Source organism: Myotis davidii, unplaced genomic scaffold, assembly GCF_000327345.1.
Source record: "Myotis davidii unplaced genomic scaffold, ASM32734v1 scaffold97, whole genome shotgun sequence".
Classification (NCBI taxonomy): Eukaryota; Metazoa; Chordata; class Mammalia; order Chiroptera; family Vespertilionidae; genus Myotis; species Myotis davidii.
This window is the reverse complement of record NW_006289392.1, coordinates 4,064,245-4,083,001: the sequence shown is the minus strand read 5'-3', so window position 1 is coordinate 4,083,001 and position 18,757 is coordinate 4,064,245. Positions and strand designations below refer to the sequence as shown.

At 50.2% G+C, this 18,757-nt stretch overlaps 1 protein-coding gene across 3 annotated transcripts in view; it reads left to right on the top strand.

The window, feature by feature from the left end:
* The window catches only part of PCSK7 (proprotein convertase subtilisin/kexin type 7), a 36,690-nt gene that overhangs the window by 12,470 nt on the left and 5,463 nt on the right, over positions 1-18,757 (top strand). For all 3 annotated transcript variants that reach the window (XM_006761557.2, XM_015562488.1, XM_015562489.1), the window contains exons 10-12: positions 494-661; positions 1,051-1,158; positions 2,085-2,187. In XM_006761557.2, the coding sequence (XP_006761620.1) occupies positions 494-661; positions 1,051-1,158; positions 2,085-2,187 (379 nt within the window). The remainder of the gene's footprint in view (positions 1-493; positions 662-1,050; positions 1,159-2,084; positions 2,188-18,757) is intronic.

The window sequence follows — 18,757 nt, the reverse complement described above, 5'->3', positions numbered from 1 at the left end:
GAACACACTCGCTTTGTTCGCACTGATGTCACTGCAGCTCCTATCGCCAAGCCGCCAAGTTGGATTTCCTTGAATGGTGCCGTCACTGTTGTCCCAGCTCCAGCCGGCCCAGGAGCTCCTGCCCACTTCCTCTGTCTGGCATGGCTGTGGGGTCTGGAGGCTTGGGAGTGGGGGCTGGGATGGGGAATTTGGGATTGGATCGCTGGAGCAGCAGGAGTCAGCACACTGTCCCCGGCACATAGGCCTCGCACGCCTCCGCCTCCTTCCTTACAACCAGCCCCGCTCAGTCCCTCTGCAATTGGATTTGCCCTCCTCAGCTCTCCTGAGAGTCCTTGTGAGGCCCAGAGCACTGAGGTCTCCTTCACCTGGACCTGCTAGCAGCCTCCCGCTGGTCAAAGACTCAGCTCTCCCAAAGGATGGGCCAGGCTGTACCCTGCTGTCCACAGTGCTGTGAGCGCAGTCTAACACAGTGCCCTCCTGTCCCACTGCCCAGGTGACCACTGACTGGGACCTTCAGAAGGGCACAGGCTGCACTGAGGGCCACACAGGCACCTCAGCTGCAGCCCCTCTGGCAGCCGGCATGATAGCCCTCATGCTGCAGGTGCGGCCCTGCCTTACCTGGCGTGATGTCCAGCACATCATTGTCTTCACAGCCACCCAGGTGAGATGCCACCAGGCAGACCCCCAAGTTCTGGCTCCAGGTTCCAGGTGTTAGATGCCAAATCCCTTTCAGAGTCCCATGTGTGTAGAACAGGGGTGGGGAGTCCGTCACCAGAGACCTCAACTCCTTGGTACCGATTTCTGATGATGCCATTTCACCTGCAGAGCAGAGCTCTGGCTGGGCTTCCTCACTGGAGCCTGACTCCTGGCTCCCTCTCTGGAAGCAGGCCGTTGGGGTGTGACATCATGGGGCATTTCCTCGGAGCCATAACCAGTAGCTGTAGTGGGAGAGTCTGGACTGGAGCAGCAGCAGGGTGCGCGGGGAGGCCAGAGCTGGGTGTTGAGACCATTTTGGAAATCCAGGAGACTAATCGGGACCTCTGTCCTCAGTACGAGGATCGCCGTGCAGACTGGGTCACCAACGAGGCAGGCTTCAGCCATAGCCACCAGCACGGATTCGGCCTGCTCAAGGCTTGGAGACTCGTTAACGCAGCCAAGGTGAATAGGTGTTGGCAGGGCAGGGAGCCACATGGAGTGACCAAGGGAGGGGCTGACTGCCTGACCAGGGGTGGGGAACCTTTTTTCTGCCAAGGGCCATGTGGATATTTATTAACATCATTCATGGGCCATACAAAATTATCAACTTAAAATTAGCCTGCTGCCCTAGCCGCTTTGGCTCAGTGGATAGAGCGGGCCTGAGGGGGCTAAAGGGTCCCAGGTTAAAATAAGCAAAAAATTGGCAATCAGCCCTAGCAGGTTTTGTCAGTGAATAGAGTGTCCACCTGCAGACTGAAGGGTCCCAGGTTCCATTCCGGTCAAGAGCACATGCCTGGGTTGTAGGCTTGATACCTGGTGGGAGGCGTGCAGGAGGCAGCTGATCAATGATTCTCTCTCATCATTGATGTTTCTATCTCTCTCTCTCCTTCCTCTCTGAAATAAAAAAATATACATATTAAAAAATTATTCTATATTTGATCAAATATTTAATTACCTCACCCCTAATGCCTTATGATATCATGGGCCTTATATGGCCCGCAGGCCAGATGTTCGCCACCCTGGACAGCATTGCCTGGCACGTAAGTGCTGAATAAATGTTCATTCATTCATGTACCTTCATCCCAGCTGACACCCATTTTCCTAATGAGGAAGCAGGCTCAGCGTGTTCATTGAAGTTTCCAGAGCATTTGTAGGGAGTGCTGGGACCTGGGTACACCTTGGGACGCAGTGCTCTGGCTCTCATCTTCCGCCTGGACACCCCTTTCCTCCGGCTCTGGATTCGGTGCCATAGGGAGCAGGAGCCTCAGGAATGAAAGAAGGTGATGAGGACAGGAAAGAGAGAGAGAGCTGGGCCCTGAAGATCAATGGAGGAGAGAGTGAGTCCAGTCTTGTTTGTTCATCCACCGTCCCCCCTTTTCCTTTACCAGATCTGGACATCTGTCCCCTACTTAGCTTCCTACGTCAGCCCTGTGTTAAAAGAGAACAAGGCTATCCCGCTGTCCCCCCACTCCCTGGAGGTGCTGTGGAATGGTGAGTAGTCCCCGGAAGGGGGTTAATCCTGGGGCAGGGCGATGGGGAGCTCACCCTCCCTGGGCTCTACCCCTTCCTTCAGGAGCTGAGCTTCAGCCAAACCTGTGGAGTGTCCATGGCCATTTTAGGGCATGTTGCTGCTTCTGAGTGGCTGCCCGCAGCCTCGGCAAGGCCTTCCTCCTGAGTCGCTGGGAGAGGAAAGGAGCTGCTGAGTGGCTGATGGGAAAGGCTGAGGGGAGCGGGGTGGGGCCTGGAGATGGGGCATGAGTTGAAAGATGTTCCTTTGCGTTCCAAGCTGAGAACTTGCCAGGCAGCTCTCGTCATCCCAGTGGCCTTGGGATGAAATGAAGGAGTTGAGATTTCTTTGATTCTCAACCCTGGCTAATCAGAGTGAGCCGCGGGGCCTGCTGGGGGTGACAGGAGAACGGTCTCCCTGAGCTGTGGTTGCCCTCTGACCCGCCTCCGTCTTACCATCCCCAGGGCTGTCAGTCAGTGGTTGGTGTGGAGCACAGGTTGGGCGCCTCCCAGGAGAGAGTGTCTGCCCTTTCCCAGAGTTCCCACGGGACACCTCCAACTCCAGCTCCTCGGGGACGTCCTTGTCCCTTGAGGAATTTGACAGATATTGGCTATTTTCTGTGGAGAGTGGGAGCATGTCATGTGCCGTGCCCAAACTCAAACCCCGAACTCACAGGAAGTGATCCACCCAGAGCAACTATGAGAGGATGAGCGGCCCGAGGGGAGCTCCGAAAGGAGGGTCAGGCAGCAGCCCGCGGGGGAGGTGTCCCTGGGAGGAGTCCAGTCTCCCTAACCTTGTCAGTGGGTGCCTGGTTCCCTGTAGGTGGAAGGAGGTCCGTGGGTGCCGTTCTCTGCATGTTTCCTAAAAGGGATCTTGGAACGGGCATGAGGCATCAGCCAGGGTGGGCAGTTTGGGAGCAGCCCATGGGAACCCAGGCTTTGTCTTGGACACTCGTGTGTCTTGGAGATGGTGTGTGTGCTCTTTAACTCCCGCCCCAGGACTGCTCCCTGTCACTTAGGTAACACAGTAGCCCATAGTCACATCTGTCAGGTGAGGGGTTGACCTTGGGGAGGGTCAGGGTCCTTTCCAGCTTTGTCATCTCTGCTCCCACTACCCAGGGCTGTGGCCCAGCATGCCTGACAGGCTCCCCTGGCAGCTGCTTGTCTGTCGTTAGGGAGCACGAAAGACCAGGTTGTCCTGGGCAGAGGAGACTGGAGGTGGGGTAGTGGAGAGAGGACGAAGTCGGAACGTGCAGACCCTGGACATAGGGCTGGTGGAGCCTGTCGTCAGCATGGAGGGCCGCCAGCAGGATTCGGCTAGTGTCTGAGCTCTGCAGGGTGTCACCCCATCTGTGGGGATTGAGTAACCTGAGGAGACAACAGAAGACACATGTCTGTATGTCCTAGGAGGCGGAAGGAAGTATGTCCGGTTAATAGAACGTTGAGTAAGTTAGTCCTAGACCAGTGATGGCGAACCTATGACACGTGTGTCAGAGGTGACACGCGAACTCATTGTTTTGGTTGATTTTTCTTTGTTAAATGGCATTTAAATATATAAAATAAATATCAATAATATAAGTCTTTGTTTTACTATGGTTGCAAATATCAAAAAATTTCTGTATGTGACACGGCACCAGAGTTAAATTAGGGTTTTTTAAAATGCTGACACGCCGAGCTCAAAAGGTTCTCCATCACTGGCCTAGACTGTCAGGAAGGCTCTTCCCTGGAGCCCCACTGAGGTCTTTCCACCAAGATCCAGTGATTCCGTGTGAGGGCTGGAGAGGGACTCTTCTGGCGCGCAGGGAGCTGAACAGGACAAAGTAGAAGGGAGGGGAAATGCCTCGAAGACTCTGGAGCAGTGATGGCATGTTCTCTGTGCTGAGCTCCGTGGTGTCGATGGTCCTTGTGCAATGATGGCATGTTCCCTGTGCTGAGCTCCGTGATGTCGATGGTCCCTGTGCAGTGATGGCATGTTCTCTGTGCTGAGCTCCGTGGTGTCGATGGTCCCTGTGCAGTGATGGCATGTTCTCTGTGCTGAGCTCCGTGGTGTCGATGGTCCCTGTGCAGTGATGGTATGTTCTCTGTGCTGAGCTCCGTGGTGTCGAGGGTCCCTGTGCAGTGATGGTATGTTCTCTGTGCTGAGCTCCGTGGTGTCGAGGGTCCCTGTGCAGTGATGGTATGTTCTCTGTGCTGAGCTCCGTGGTGTCGAGGGTCCCTGTGCAGTGATGGTATGTTCTCTGTGCTGAGCTCCGTGGTGTCGAGGGTCCCTGTGCAGTGATGGTATGTTCTCTGTGCTGAGCTCCGTGGTGTCGAGGGTCCCTGTGCAGTGATGGTATGTTCTCTGTGCTGAGCTCCGTGGTGTCGAGGGTCCCTGTGCAGTGATGGTATGTTCTCTGTGCTGAGCTCCGTGGTGTCGAGGGTCCCTGTGCAGTGATGGTATGTTCTCTGTGCTGAGCTCCGTGGTGTCGAGGGTCCCTGTGCAGTGATGGTATGTTCTCTGTGCTGAGCTCCGTGGTGTCGAGGGTCCCTGTGCAGTGATGGTATGTTCTCTGTGCTGAGCTCCGTGGTGTCGAGGGTCCCTGTGCAGTGATGGTATGTTCTCTGTGCTGAGCTCCGTGGTGTCGAGGGTCCCTGTGCAGTGATGGTATGTTCTCTGTGCTGAGCTCCGTGGTGTCGAGGGTCCCTGTGCAGTGATGGTATGTTCTCTGTGCTGAGCTCCGTGGTGTCGAGGGTCCCTGTGCAGTGATGGTATGTTCTCTGTGCTGAGCTCCGTGGTGTCGAGGGTCCCTGTGCAGTGATGGTATGTTCTCTGTGCTGAGCTCCGTGGTGTCGAGGGTCCCTGTGCAGTGATGGTATGTTCTCTGTGCTGAGCTCCGTGGTGTCGAGGGTCCCTGTGCAGTGATGGTATGTTCTCTGTGCTGAGCTCCGTGGTGTCGAGGGTCCCTGTGCAGTGATGGTATGTTCTCTGTGCTGAGCTCCGTGGTGTCGAGGGTCCCTGTGCAGTGATGGTATGTTCTCTGTGCTGAGCTCCGTGGTGTCGAGGGTCCCTGTGCAGTGATGGTATGTTCTCTGTGCTGAGCTCCGTGGTGTCGAGGGTCCCTGTGCAGTGATGGTATGTTCTCTGTGCTGAGCTCCGTGGTGTCGAGGGTCCCTGTGCAGTGATGGTATGTTCTCTGTGCTGAGCTCCGTGGTGTCGAGGGTCCCTGTGCAGTGATGGTATGTTCTCTGTGCTGAGCTCCGTGGTGTCGAGGGTCCCTGTGCAGTGATGGTATGTTCTCTGTGCTGAGCTCCGTGGTGTCGAGGGTCCCTGTGCAGTGATGGTATGTTCTCTGTGCTGAGCTCCGTGGTGTCGAGGGTCCCTGTGCAGTGATGGTATGTTCTCTGTGCTGAGCTCCGTGGTGTCGAGGGTCCCTGTGCAGTGATGGTATGTTCTCTGTGCTGAGCTCCGTGGTGTCGAGGGTCCCTGTGCAGTGATGGTATGTTCTCTGTGCTGAGCTCCGTGGTGTCGAGGGTCCCTGTGCAGTGATGGTATGTTCTCTGTGCTGAGCTCCGTGGTGTCGAGGGTCCCTGTGCAGTGATGGTATGTTCTCTGTGCTGAGCTCCGTGGTGTCGAGGGTCCCTGTGCAGTGATGGTATGTTCTCTGTGCTGAGCTCCGTGGTGTCGAGGGTCCCTGTGCAGTGATGGTATGTTCTCTGTGCTGAGCTCCGTGGTGTCGAGGGTCCCTGTGCAGTGATGGTATGTTCTCTGTGCTGAGCTCCGTGGTGTCGAGGGTCCCTGTGCAGTGATGGTATGTTCTCTGTGCTGAGCTCCGTGGTGTCGAGGGTCCCTGTGCAGTGATGGTATGTTCTCTGTGCTGAGCTCCGTGGTGTCGAGGGTCCCTGTGCAGTGATGGTATGTTCTCTGTGCTGAGCTCCGTGGTGTCGAGGGTCCCTGTGCAGTGATGGTATGTTCTCTGTGCTGAGCTCCGTGGTGTCGAGGGTCCCTGTGCAGTGATGGTATGTTCTCTGTGCTGAGCTCCGTGGTGTCGAGGGTCCCTGTGCAGTGATGGTATGTTCTCTGTGCTGAGCTCCGTGGTGTCGAGGGTCCCTGTGCAGTGATGGTATGTTCTCTGTGCTGAGCTCCGTGGTGTCGAGGGTCCCTGTGCAGTGATGGTATGTTCTCTGTGCTGAGCTCCGTGGTGTCGAGGGTCCCTGTGCAGTGATGGTATGTTCTCTGTGCTGAGCTCCGTGGTGTCGAGGGTCCCTGTGCAGTGATGGTATGTTCTCTGTGCTGAGCTCCGTGGTGTCGAGGGTCCCTGTGCAGTGATGGTATGTTCTCTGTGCTGAGCTCCGTGGTGTCGAGGGTCCCTGTGCAGTGATGGTATGTTCTCTGTGCTGAGCTCCGTGGTGTCGAGGGTCCCTGTGCAGTGATGGTATGTTCTCTGTGCTGAGCTCCGTGGTGTCGAGGGTCCCTGTGCAGTGATGGTATGTTCTCTGTGCTGAGCTCCGTGGTGTCGAGGGTCCCTGTGCAGTGATGGTATGTTCTCTGTGCTGAGCTCCGTGGTGTCGAGGGTCCCTGTGCAGTGATGGTATGTTCTCTGTGCTGAGCTCCGTGGTGTCGAGGGTCCCTGTGCAGTGATGGTATGTTCTCTGTGCTGAGCTCCGTGGTGTCGAGGGTCCCTGTGCAGTGATGGTATGTTCTCTGTGCTGAGCTCCGTGGTGTCGAGGGTCCCTGTGCAGTGATGGTATGTTCTCTGTGCTGAGCTCCGTGGTGTCGAGGGTCCCTGTGCAGTGATGGTATGTTCTCTGTGCTGAGCTCCGTGGTGTCGATGGTCCCTGTGCAGTGATGGCATGTTCTCTGTGCTGAGCTCCGTGGTGTCGAGGGTCCCTGTGCAGTGATGGCATGTTCTCTGTGCTGAGCTCCGTGGTGTCGATGGTCCCTGTGCAGTGATGGCATGTTCTCTGTGCTGAGCTCTGTGGCCACTGGCCCCAGGAGGCTATTAAACATTTGAAATGTGGCTAATGTGACTGAAGATCAACTTAATTATAATTAAATTCAAATAGCCGTGTGGCTAGTGGCTACCTTATTGGGCAGTGCAGCTGTAGAGCAAGACAGGTTTCTATGTCTTCCCATTGGCAGGAGGACACGGAAGGGATGGGGCCCTGGGTTCCTTTAGATCGGATTCCTCTGAGCTCTCCACTAGAGAGGAGGAGAGAGTGGGGCTCAGGGGGATTGTCTACAGCACAAGAGAGTCCGTGTGTATTCATAGAAGGTGCCTGAGCACCACTTGCACTTACCTGTGATCCTTACTGGTGGTCTGAGTGTGTGTTAGCCCTCTGCCTGGGCAGGGAGTCCTGTTCCTTCCCTTCTCTACCTCCTCCTTCTCCACGGATTCCTCCTCCTGCCTTCACACATCCTCGCTCACCTGTCAGGAAACACATTAAGGTCCCCATCACCCTTCAGCCTGTCACCTTTTCAAAGGAATTATCTAAAGCCATTGCTGCTCCTGTCACACCTTCTCTCGACCACTGACACTTCGCTTCATCACTCACTTTACTTCATCACCTCATCTTCTCCTGGTTGGACCCCAGGGCTGGCTCAGAGCTCATCCTTCGACCTGTTGCTGTGACCCTATTAATGAGGCCCTTGTGGCAGCCTCTCTGTGCCCCCACCGTCCATGAACTCCTTGCTCCATGGCCTCTTCTCAGAGCTCTGCCCGGGGTACTTGTTTTCCTGTTTGCTCGTCCCACTCTCCCAGTCACGAGCGCCTCTGGGCTCACCCCAGGTTCCTGGTCCTCCTAGCATTTCTTTGCAACAGGGCAGCTGGCTCAGGACTTCAGCTGCCGCCACTCACACAGGAATCCTAGAGCGAAATCTCTTCTGATCTTACCAGGGAGGATAGGCGTCTTCACAGCTTCCCCGAGATCCTGGGCAAAGAAAGCCCTGGAATCTTCTGGTCGGAGGGTAAGAGTTGAAAAAGACCCTTATTACCAAAGTCCAAATAATATGATGACCCACCAAGACCTGAGTGCTTTCTATGTGCCAACCACTGTTCTACGTATTAACTCATTTAATGTATTAACTCATTTAATTCTAGTGTTCTCACACACATGGCCACCCGGTCCCTGTATAAACCAATAAGAACCACCCAGTCCCTATGTGGATCAATAAGAACCACCCAGTCCCTGTATGGACCAATAAGAACCACCCAGTCCCTGTGTGGATCAATAAGAACCACCCAGTCCCTGTGTGGATCAATAAGAACCACCCAGTCCCTGTGTGGATCAATAAGAACCACCCAGTCCCTGTGTGGATCAATAAGAACCACCCAGTCCCTGTGTGGATCAATAAGAACCACCCAGTCCCTGTGTGGATCAATAAGAACCACCCAGTCCCTGTGTGGATCAATAAGAACCACCCAGTCCCTGTGTGGATCAATAAGAACCACCCAGTCCCTGTGTGGATCAATAAGAACCACCCAGTCCCTGTGTGGATCAATAAGAACCACCCAGTCCCTGTGTGGATCAATAAGAACCACCCAGTCCCTGTGTGGATCAATAAGAACCACCCAGTCCCTGTGTGGATCAATAAGAACCACCCAGTCCCTGTGTGGATCAATAAGAACCACCCAGTCCCTGTGTGGATCAATAAGAACCACCCAGTCCCTGTGTGGATCAATAAGAACCACCCAGTCCCTGTATAGACCAATAAGAACCACCCACCCAGCCCCTGTATGGACCAATAAGAACCACCCAGTCCCTGTATAGATCAATAAGAACCACCCAGTCCCTGTATGGACCAATAAGAAATGCCTGGCCTGGCTGGTATGGGTCAGTGGTTGAGCATTGACCTATGAACTAGGACAGTGGTTCTTAACCTTCTGGCCCTTTAAATACAGTTCCTCATATTGTGACCCAACCATAAAATTATTTTTATTGATACTTCATAACTGTAATGTTGCTACTGTTATGAATCGTAATGTAAATATCTGATATGCAGGATGGTCTTACGCGACCCCTGTGAAAGGGTTGTTCAACCCCCAACGGGGTCGCGACCCACAGGTTGAGAACCGCTGAACTAGGGGGTCACAGTTCAATTCCCAGTCAGGGCACATGCCCAGGTTGTGGGCTCGATCCCCAGTGTGGGGCGTGCAGGAGGCAACGAATCCATGATTCTCCCTCATCATTGATGTTTCTCTCTCTCCCTCTCCCTTCCTCTCTGAAATCAATAAAAATATAAAAAAAGAAGAAATGCCCAGTGCGCACATGCTCACAGACAGGCACTCACAGGGCTCTTTGGGTCCCTTTCCCTTTCATGCCGTGGTGCTGTCATTTACTTTTGACAGCCCTTCTGTGTGCTCATGCTCCCTCCCTATGCTATGGCTGTTTCCCTTCCTTTTTCCATTCCTAAGTCACTGTGCTATTGGCTAGTCCACCAATACATGACGTTAACATGAACGAAATTGCTGATTTCCCTATCACCTCTGGAAAGCAAGCCTGCTTTTCAAGTTTCTCCCATTGTTGTCCTTGCTATTACTGTTCCCTAGCCTCCCAAACTTTAGGCTCTGGAGTTTTCAATCCCTATGTGTCCCTTGCCTCTCCCCAGGTCTTCACCTGCCCTCTCTTCTGCAATTAACCTTTCATTTATTCCCCTGACATGTCCTTAATTGGTTCATTCGCCCTACAAATAAGTGAGCTCTACCTCGTCCCAGGCACTGTATGACATTTCAGTGATTCAGAAGTCAGACATGATTCCTGCCTCAGAGAGCTCCCAGCCTGGGAGGGAAGAGAGTCCATGCGATGGGGGGTGTCAGAGGCACCACAGTCAAGGTGACAAGCGTCAGGATACAAACTAGCTGGGAGAGGAGATGGTGAAGGGACGGTGGGCAGCAGGGGTAACATGTGCAGCCGATGGGATCTCCGGGGAACTGCAGGTCCTGTGGTGGCTGCAGTGCAGGGAGTGAGGGCAGAGGAAGATCTGAAAGTGCAGGCAGCAGGCCTGTGGCCAGTGGCCAGTGTGTCTTGAAGTCTGAGGGGAGCCTTTGAGATAAATTGTCAGCAGTGAATGTTAGCACTAAGGGAGAGAGCAGTCAGAGAGACCCCACGACCTCAGCTTTCAGAGATCCCTACTAACTCCTCACTGATGAAATGATAGGAGGCTGATGGGTCCATTAGAAGAATCTGGGAAGGGGAAGCAGTGGGGATCACCGATGAAGCAAGATTAGCCAGATAGTCATAATAAGCTTGGGCGTTGAGACCATCCGTTCTACTCTTATATATGTTTGAAGTTTCCTAGAATGAAAATTTATATGCCGCATATATATTTATATAACTATTTTATATATTTTTCAATATATAAATCAAATGATTTCCAAGTTTTTAGCTTGGGCAACTGGTTAGATGGTGATGCCAGCAAGTGATATTAAGGATCCAGGAGGAAGAACAGATCCGGCAAGGGTGGTGGAGTGTAAAGCGCCGGCAGGGATTTTGGCTCCGCTATGCTTTAGGCTCCTGTGTGTCACCTAAAGGTTATATCCAGGAAGCAATTGAAAGAATAAGTTTGAAGGTCTAGACTGGAGGTGATGATTTGGGAGTCACCAGCATAAAAAGGGAAGCAAAAAGTCTGGGAAGAGTGAGATTCCCAGGGTTGACAGATAGATGAAGGATAAAAAAGGACCAGGAGCCTCTGAAGAAGACAACTGACAAGAAATTGCCTGGGAGTGGGAGAAAGGTCAGGAGGGTGGTGTTACAGGCATCGAGGACAGCGGTGCTGAGAGGGCGTGGACAGAGCGGAAGGTGTCCCTGGCTCATCAGCGAGGCCACGAGGACATGCTGTTTGAGTGCGCTCAGAAGGGCAGGAGCTAGACCGCAGCTGGTGGAGTAATTAGTGGGACAGGAGATTTCTGGTTAAAGATGGCAAATTGAACACATGCTTTTACCTCTGCTTTCTCCCAAAACCTCACCAAAATAAGAATAAAGGAATAAAAATGGCATAAGCACAAGGACAAAGAGAAGGAGAGGGGAGACCACAGCAAATGAGATATTGCATCACACTTTTGGAAGATGGAAGTGAATGGAGAAGTGAGCAGGGCTAAGGAAATCGTGTAGCAAAATACCTGCAAGGGCGATGCTAAGGAACAAGCCCTTCACACTGCAGAGCCCCAAAGGCACAGGAAGGACTTGGAGGCCCGTGCACCACAGAGGACAGAGATGAGGTGTGAGGCTGAAAACAGGGACCGGTCATGAGGAAGACTCCCAGGACCTACTCCCATCCTAGCGCTTCCTTATCTGGGCAGGAGTTGGGAAGTTCGTTCTCCACAGCCAGGGACCCAGGTGCAGTGAAAGACAGGAAGTACACAGAGGGGAAGAGGAGCCCCAGGGGGGAGACCCAGAGAGGCAGACCCTTGCCACCCAGCAGCTGCTCAGATCCCAGAGCCCTGGCAGCCAGGAGACTGGAAACTTCCTCTCTGGAAAAATGGAATGATCGCCCTGGCCGGTTTAACTCAGTGGAGAGAGCGTCGGCTGTGGACCAGAGTCCCCAGTTCGATCCCGGTCAAGGGCACATACCTTGGTTGCAGGCTCCTCCCCAGCCTGGGCCCTGGTCAGGGCATGTGCAGGAGGCAACCAATCAATGTGTTTCTCTCACATCGATGTTTCTCTCTGTCTTTCCCTCTCTCTTCCACTCTCCCTAAGAATCAATGGGAAAATATCCTTGGGTGAGGATTAACACACATACACAAAAAGAAAAATGGAATGATCCCTTTTCAAAAGACACACAGATACCGATATGTGGGCCCCTCCGTGAAGCAGTCCTGCCCAGTCCAGGTCACTAAGGAAGCCCGCTGAGTGGAAAGCTCCACCCGTGGTCAGAGCTCCCGACAGGCTTTTAGAGATAATAGGGTCACTGGCTGTTTGAGAGATGCTCCAAACGCCTCCCAGATTTTGAGGAAAATTTTTTCCAGTCGATAAACCCAGCCTAACTAATAACCATAGGGGAAGGCAGCATAAAGAAGGATGTTTTCAGACGTGTAAGTCTTATGCTCCGTTGGTCTGGAAGCGCTAGGAGATGTGCTCCTCAGCAGTGAAGAGGGAACCAAGAAAAGAAAAGGTTTGAAAGGAAGGAACGCAAGCAAGGGAGGGAGAAGGTGGGAAGAAAGGGAGAGGGTGCAGAGAGGAAGCGAAGCCGAGTGGGAGGCAGAGGAAGGTGCCAGCCCAACAGCCCTGCAGCAGGTGGAAGCGGGTCCAGAGAGAGACCTCCAGTGGGAAGGTGGTATTGAGGAGCCTCTGACTTGTTTGTTCTTTTGAAGAATAGTATCCAGAGGAGTTAAATGATTCTTTTGTGAAGTTTGGCAAGAAATAACGGTAGGGACGTGAATTTAAGTTCAAAAAACAGGTCAGTTATTAACTCTAGAGGGGAAAACAGCAAATTAGTTAGGAAATGACATGTCATCATTGTACATACTTAACTCAATCCCATATTCTGGTATTTTTAAGGTCATTGTGAGGTAAACAAAATATTGCTCTAACCAAAAGCTGTGATGTAATGACTTTGAGGAGACAGGAGCGGGCAAGGTAGGGAGAATACGTGGGCTTGAAGTTACGTCCTTATCGGCTGTAACCAAAAGTCAACAATCAATGCCTTTATTGATAAACCATGAAATAGCCATACATGCTTATTACTTAGAAACATGAAGGTAGCCCTAGCCGATTTGGCTCACTGGATAGAGCATCGGCCTGGGGACTGAAAGGTTCCGGGTTCGATTCCAGTCAAGGGCATGTACCTTGGTTGCGGGCACATCCCCAGTGGGGGGTGTGCAGGAGGCGGCTGGTCGATGCTTCTCTCTCATCGATGTTTCTGACTCTCTATCCCTCTCCCTTCCTCTCTGTAAAAAATCAATAAAATATATATTTAAAAAAAAAAAAAAAAGAAACATGAAGGTAGATCCCAGAAGGAAACAACTAAAAGCAATAAAAGGTGTTTGCTCCTGGGGTGTGGAGGACAAAGGTGCGAGAAGTGGGCAGGGAACTTCTCTTTCACGTCATAGGCACTCCAGACCCAGTCTCACCCCCACCGTGGCTACTCTAGGTTTTATATAAACATGGTAAAGCAGAATCTTCTTCAGGTTTGTTACTCCCATGTAGCTCTGTTTTCTTTACCCACTTCTTTGGTGTGTTACAAATACTACGTCTGTGCTTGGGTGTGGAGAGAGCAGCGCGCCTGGAGAATGGCTCCTCTGTAACAGCAGCTGGGGCTGACTCTTCACGGGTGGCAGAATACGGTGGCCTTCCTGTGACATTGCACCTATACATGAAAAAAATAAGTAAATAAATAAATATCACATCTGTGGCTACAAACACAGTAATACACCGTGGTGCCTACTTTACCATGTGTCACTATTTTCTTAGCCCAATACAGCCACGCTCCCACTCAGCTTTCCTGTGCTGTTGTTGCAAGTATAGCACATTCCTATGTACATAGTATACCAATTATATGTAATTGCTTCTTCTTGTTCAATATATTTTTATTGATTTCAGAGAGGAGGGGAGAGGGAGAGAGAGAAACATCAATGATGAGAGAGAATCTTGATCAGCTGCCTCCTGCACGCCCCCTACTGGGGATCAAGCCCGCAACCCCGGGCATGTGCCCTGCCTGGGAATTAAACTGTGACCTCCTAGTTCATAGGTTGATGCTCAACCTGAGAGCCACACCAGCCAGGCTATAATTGCTTTTTAAATCAGTTAAGAGAAGGAGGTACTATTCACTTAAACTGTCTTCTATAAGAACACAATTACTTTTACTGGTGGTGTTTTTTTTTTCTTTGGATTTGAGTTGCCAACTGGGACGATTTCCTTTCAGCTTAAAGAACTTCATTTAGTATTTCTTATAAGGTGGGTCTGCTGGCAACAAGTTCTCTCAGTCCTTGTTTACCCAGAAGTATCTATTTTGCTTTCGTCTTTGAAGGATAACTGCTGGATTGTAGGGCTCTTGGTTGACAACACTACCTGTGAGAGTGGCCAGATCTTGCATTTATTACAAAAAGACTTTAAAGTAGCCATTACAAGCATGTAATGGAGAGATAAGAGAAGCCATGATTGAGTAAGTAAAGAAAGATTTGAGCCCTGGCTGGCTTTGCCCAGTGGTTAGAGTATTGGCCAATGGACCAAAGGGTTTTGGGTTTGATTCCTGGTTAAGGGCACATACCTCACATACCTAGGTTGCAGGTTCAGTCCCCATCCCCGGTCAGGGCATGTGTAGGAGGCAATCAATTTACATGTCTCTCTCATGTTGATGTTTCTCTTTCTCTCTCTCTCTCTCTCTCCCTCTCCCTCCCTCTCTCTCTCTCTCTCTCCCCTCCCTCCCTACCCACTCTCTCCTCTTCTCTACCCCCCTCCCCTCCCTTTCACTCTCTCTAAAAATCAAGGGAAAAAATATCCTCAGGTGAGGGTTAACAAAAGAAAAAAGGAAAGATTTGATGATAATGTTGCACCAAATAGAAAATAACAATAAAAACAGAAATTATTGCCAAAACCGGTTTGGCTCAGTGGATAGAGCGTCAGCCTGCGGACTGAAGGGTCCCAGGTTCGATTCCGGTCAGGGGCATGTGCCTTGGTTGCGGGCACATCCCCAGTGGGGCGTGTGCAGGAGGCAGCTGGTCGATGTTTCTCTCTCATCGATGTTTCTACCTCTCTATCTCTCTCCTTTCCTCTCTGTAAAAACTCAATAAAATATATTTTAAGAAAAGAAAAAAAAACAGAAATTATTCAAACCAAATAGAAATTCTGAAGTTGAAAAGTGACTAAAACATTCACTAGTGGGATTCAACAGCAGATATGAATTGGCAGAATAGGAATAAGTGAACTTGAAGATAGATTGATAGGTATGCAAACTGAAAAACAGAGAAAAAAGAATGAAGAAGATGAAGAGTCTTAGAGAAATGGTGGACACCATTAAGTGAAGCCATATATGTGTAATGGGAGTACCAGAAAGAAAGCACAGAGAGGAGCAAAAAACTGAGAGAGCAAGAAAAAGAGAGTCAAAACAATGCCTGAAAACTCCCCAGGTTTACCAAAGAACACCACCTACACACCCAGGGATCTCAAAGAACTGGATTCCAAGTAGGATCCACATAAAGAGACCCATAGACACGTCATTGTGAAAATGCTGAAAGCCGAAGACAAGGAGAAAATCTTGAAAGCAGCAAGAGGAAAATGACTCCTTACCTACAAGGGAAGCCCAATAAAATAGCCGCTGATTTATCATTAGAAACTGTTGCCCGAGCTGGTTTGCGCTCAGTGGTTAGAGTGTTGCCTGCAGACCGAAGGGTCTCGGGTTTGATTCCTGGTGAAGGGCACGGACCTGGGTTGCAGGCTCAATGCCCGGTCCAGTTCAGGGCACGTAAGGGAGGCATCCAATCAATGTGTCTCTCACATCGATGTTTCTCTTTGTCTCTCTCCCCACCTTCCTCCCTTCCATTTGCTAAAAAGCAATGGAAAAATATCCTCAGTTGAGGATTTTAAAAAATGACAAAGAGCCCAGCCGCTGTGACTCAGTGGTTGCACGTCAAGCTATGAACCAGAAGGTCGCAGTTCGATTCCCGGTCAGGGCACATGCCCGGGCTGCATGCTCGATCCCCAGTGAGGTGTGCAGGAGGCAGCCGAACAAAGATTTTCTCTCATCATTGATGCTTCTCTCTCTCTCTCTCTCTCTCTCTCTCTCTCTCTCTCTCTCTTCCATCTCCCTTCCTCTCTGAAATCAATAAAAAATATATTTTAAAAAAGAAATGAAACTAAAAGGAAAAAGGAACAGTGGAGGCCAGACCAAATCAATAAAAAATATATTTTAAAAAAGAAATGAAACTAAAAGGAAAAAGGAACAGTGGAGGCCAGACCACAGTGGGTACATTAAAATATATTCAAATTTCTCAAAGAATCAGTTTACTTTTAAAACCATGTACACTCTTTTAATAGAAAAAAAATGGTAAAGATGAATGGAAAGGTAAGAAGTAGACATAATGAATATAGACAGCCTTTTAAAGAAGTTTTAATAGCAAATAAAACGTAATATCTGATACTTCTATAATCTTAACATTTACTGGGTACTATTCTAATTACTTTGTGTATATTAACTAATTTATCAGCTCTGTGAAGTAGGTGCTGTTACTGCCCCCATTTTACAGGTAAGGAAACTAACCAGTTCTCACAGCTAGTGATGGCAGAGCTGAGATTTAAACTCAGGCTGCATGGCTCGAGTCCAAAAACTTTTTTCTCCCTTTTAAAAATAATATGTTTTTATTGATTTTTAGAGAGAGAGAGAGAGAAAAGGAGAGGGAGAGAGAGATAGAAACATCAACATCCATCAGCTGCCTCCTGCACACCCCCTGCAGGGGATCGAGCCTGCAACCTGGTATGTGCCCTGACTGGCAATCAACCCATGACCTCCTGGTGCATAGGTCGATGCTCAACAGTGAGCCACACCAGAGTGCCAGCTCTTAACAGTAGATGGAAGGAAGTGAGAAGTTGAGGAAGGGTTTATTAGTTTTTGTCTTTCATTTGTAGTAGAAAAGACATAAGCAAAATCTAGCCAGGAAAATGGGTAATTGGGCTAATCCAGTTTGGATTTCTGCCCGATAGCTACTGTGAGTGGCAAAGAAAGGGAAGGGAGCTTGAGAGTATACGGAGGGTGTTGGAGAGGAGCTGCGGGGTCCCAGCTGGTTAGGAGCAAGAGCTGGATAAATTTCTTTTTTTTTAATATATTTTATTAATTTTTTTACTGAGAGGAAGGCAGAGAGATAGTTAGAAACATCGATGAGAGAGAAACATCGATCAGCTGCCTCCTGTACATCTCCCACTGGGGATGTGCCCGAACCCCAGGCACATGCCCTTGACCGGAATCGAACCTGGGACCCTTCAGCCCGCAGGCCGACGCTCTATCCACTGACCCAAACCGGTTTCGGCTGGATAAATTTCTTGAAGAGCAAGACAGTGAAGGGTCAAGGAGGGAGAGAGGAAGGTGGAAGGACAGAGGTTGCTTTCCGAGGAGGTGGGACATTGGCTTTGAAGAGTTTACAGATGGAACTGAAGGAAATTCACACACACACACAGAAAGAAGTCTAGATAGATGTTTGCCAACATGTTATCAAGAGTTGTGGGAGCTTTTTTTTTTCATTTTTGCTCAACCACTTTCCTAATTTGTCTTCAATTAATTTGTGTTGCTTTTTATAATAAAAGCTTCGATGAAAGTCACCAAGCACTGAGAATGAGGGAGGACCAGGGTCTGCTCAGGGAAGGGGTGCTGACATGGGATGGAGAGAGGAGTTTGGAGCCGAGGAGGTAAAGAAACATGAAGTATGGCATCAAGGAGCAGTCCCCACTCCCACGGTGTCCTAGGCGGTAACGGGGGTGCGCTCCTCGGGAATGCAGTGAGGGGCCGCAGCAGGTCGGGAAACAAAGGGTGTCCCAGAGGCTCAGCCTCTTTCCCCTCTTCCTTCTCCAGTCATAGCTCTCCCTGCTCGCTCACCTCAGCCCTAGGATAAGGCGGGACTTCAGCTGCCTGTCACCTCCTACTCCCACTCCTCCTACCCGCCGCTCTGAAGAGTCACCTTCCTTACGCACTTTTTTAAAAACACAACTCCACTCTTCTTTTTTTTTTAATCCGTTCTTTTAAAAAAATATATATTTATTGATATTTTACAGAGAGGAAGGGAGAGAGATAGAGAGTTAGAAACATCGATGAGAGAGAAACATCGATCGGCTGCCTCTTGCACACCCCCTACTGGGATGTGCTCCCAACCAAGGTACATGCCTTGACTGGAATCAAACTTGGGACCCTTCAGTCCGCAGGCCAACGCTCTGTCCACTGAGCCAAACCAGTTAGAGCACACAACTCCATTCTTGTTCAGTCATCTGTGAGAGCTCGCTTGTTTAAACTAAGTTCTGAAAGCCCTTCTCATCTTGGGTCCCTTGCCCCTCCTCAGCGCCTCGGGTCTGTTTATGAACAGGCGCTCTCGCCTTGCCTCTGAGGACACACTGGTGGGGAAACGGTGCTTTAGAAAGACTCTCAGTATTCTCCAACTGCATCTTCTACTTCAGCAGCTTGTTTGTTTAAAAAACTTTTTCTTTAAAATAGTTTTAGATTCATAGGAGGTTGCAAAGAAATGTTCAGGGAAATTCCAGTTACCCTTTTCCATATGTTAATGTCTTAAATAATTAGAGTACACTGTCAAAACCAGGAAAATGGCACTGGTACCGTCCAGAGAGCTCAGAGCTTCTCTAGATTTCACCAGTTAGACATGCATTCGTGTGTGCGTGTATGTGCATGTGCAGTTCTACCACGTGTTGCCTCATATAACCAATACCACAACCACAGCTGAGAGCAGTCCCATCCTCACTGCACTCCCTCATGTCACCCACCGGGCCACACTGTCCCCTCTGGCCTGCCCCTAATGCCTGGTCTCCATCTCTAGTTATGTTACACGTGAACATTATATAGATGAAATCCTACACGATATATCCTCTTGATTTTGTTCTTTATTCAGTTTCCTTGAAGTTTATTTTCTTTCTTTTTTTTAAAATATAT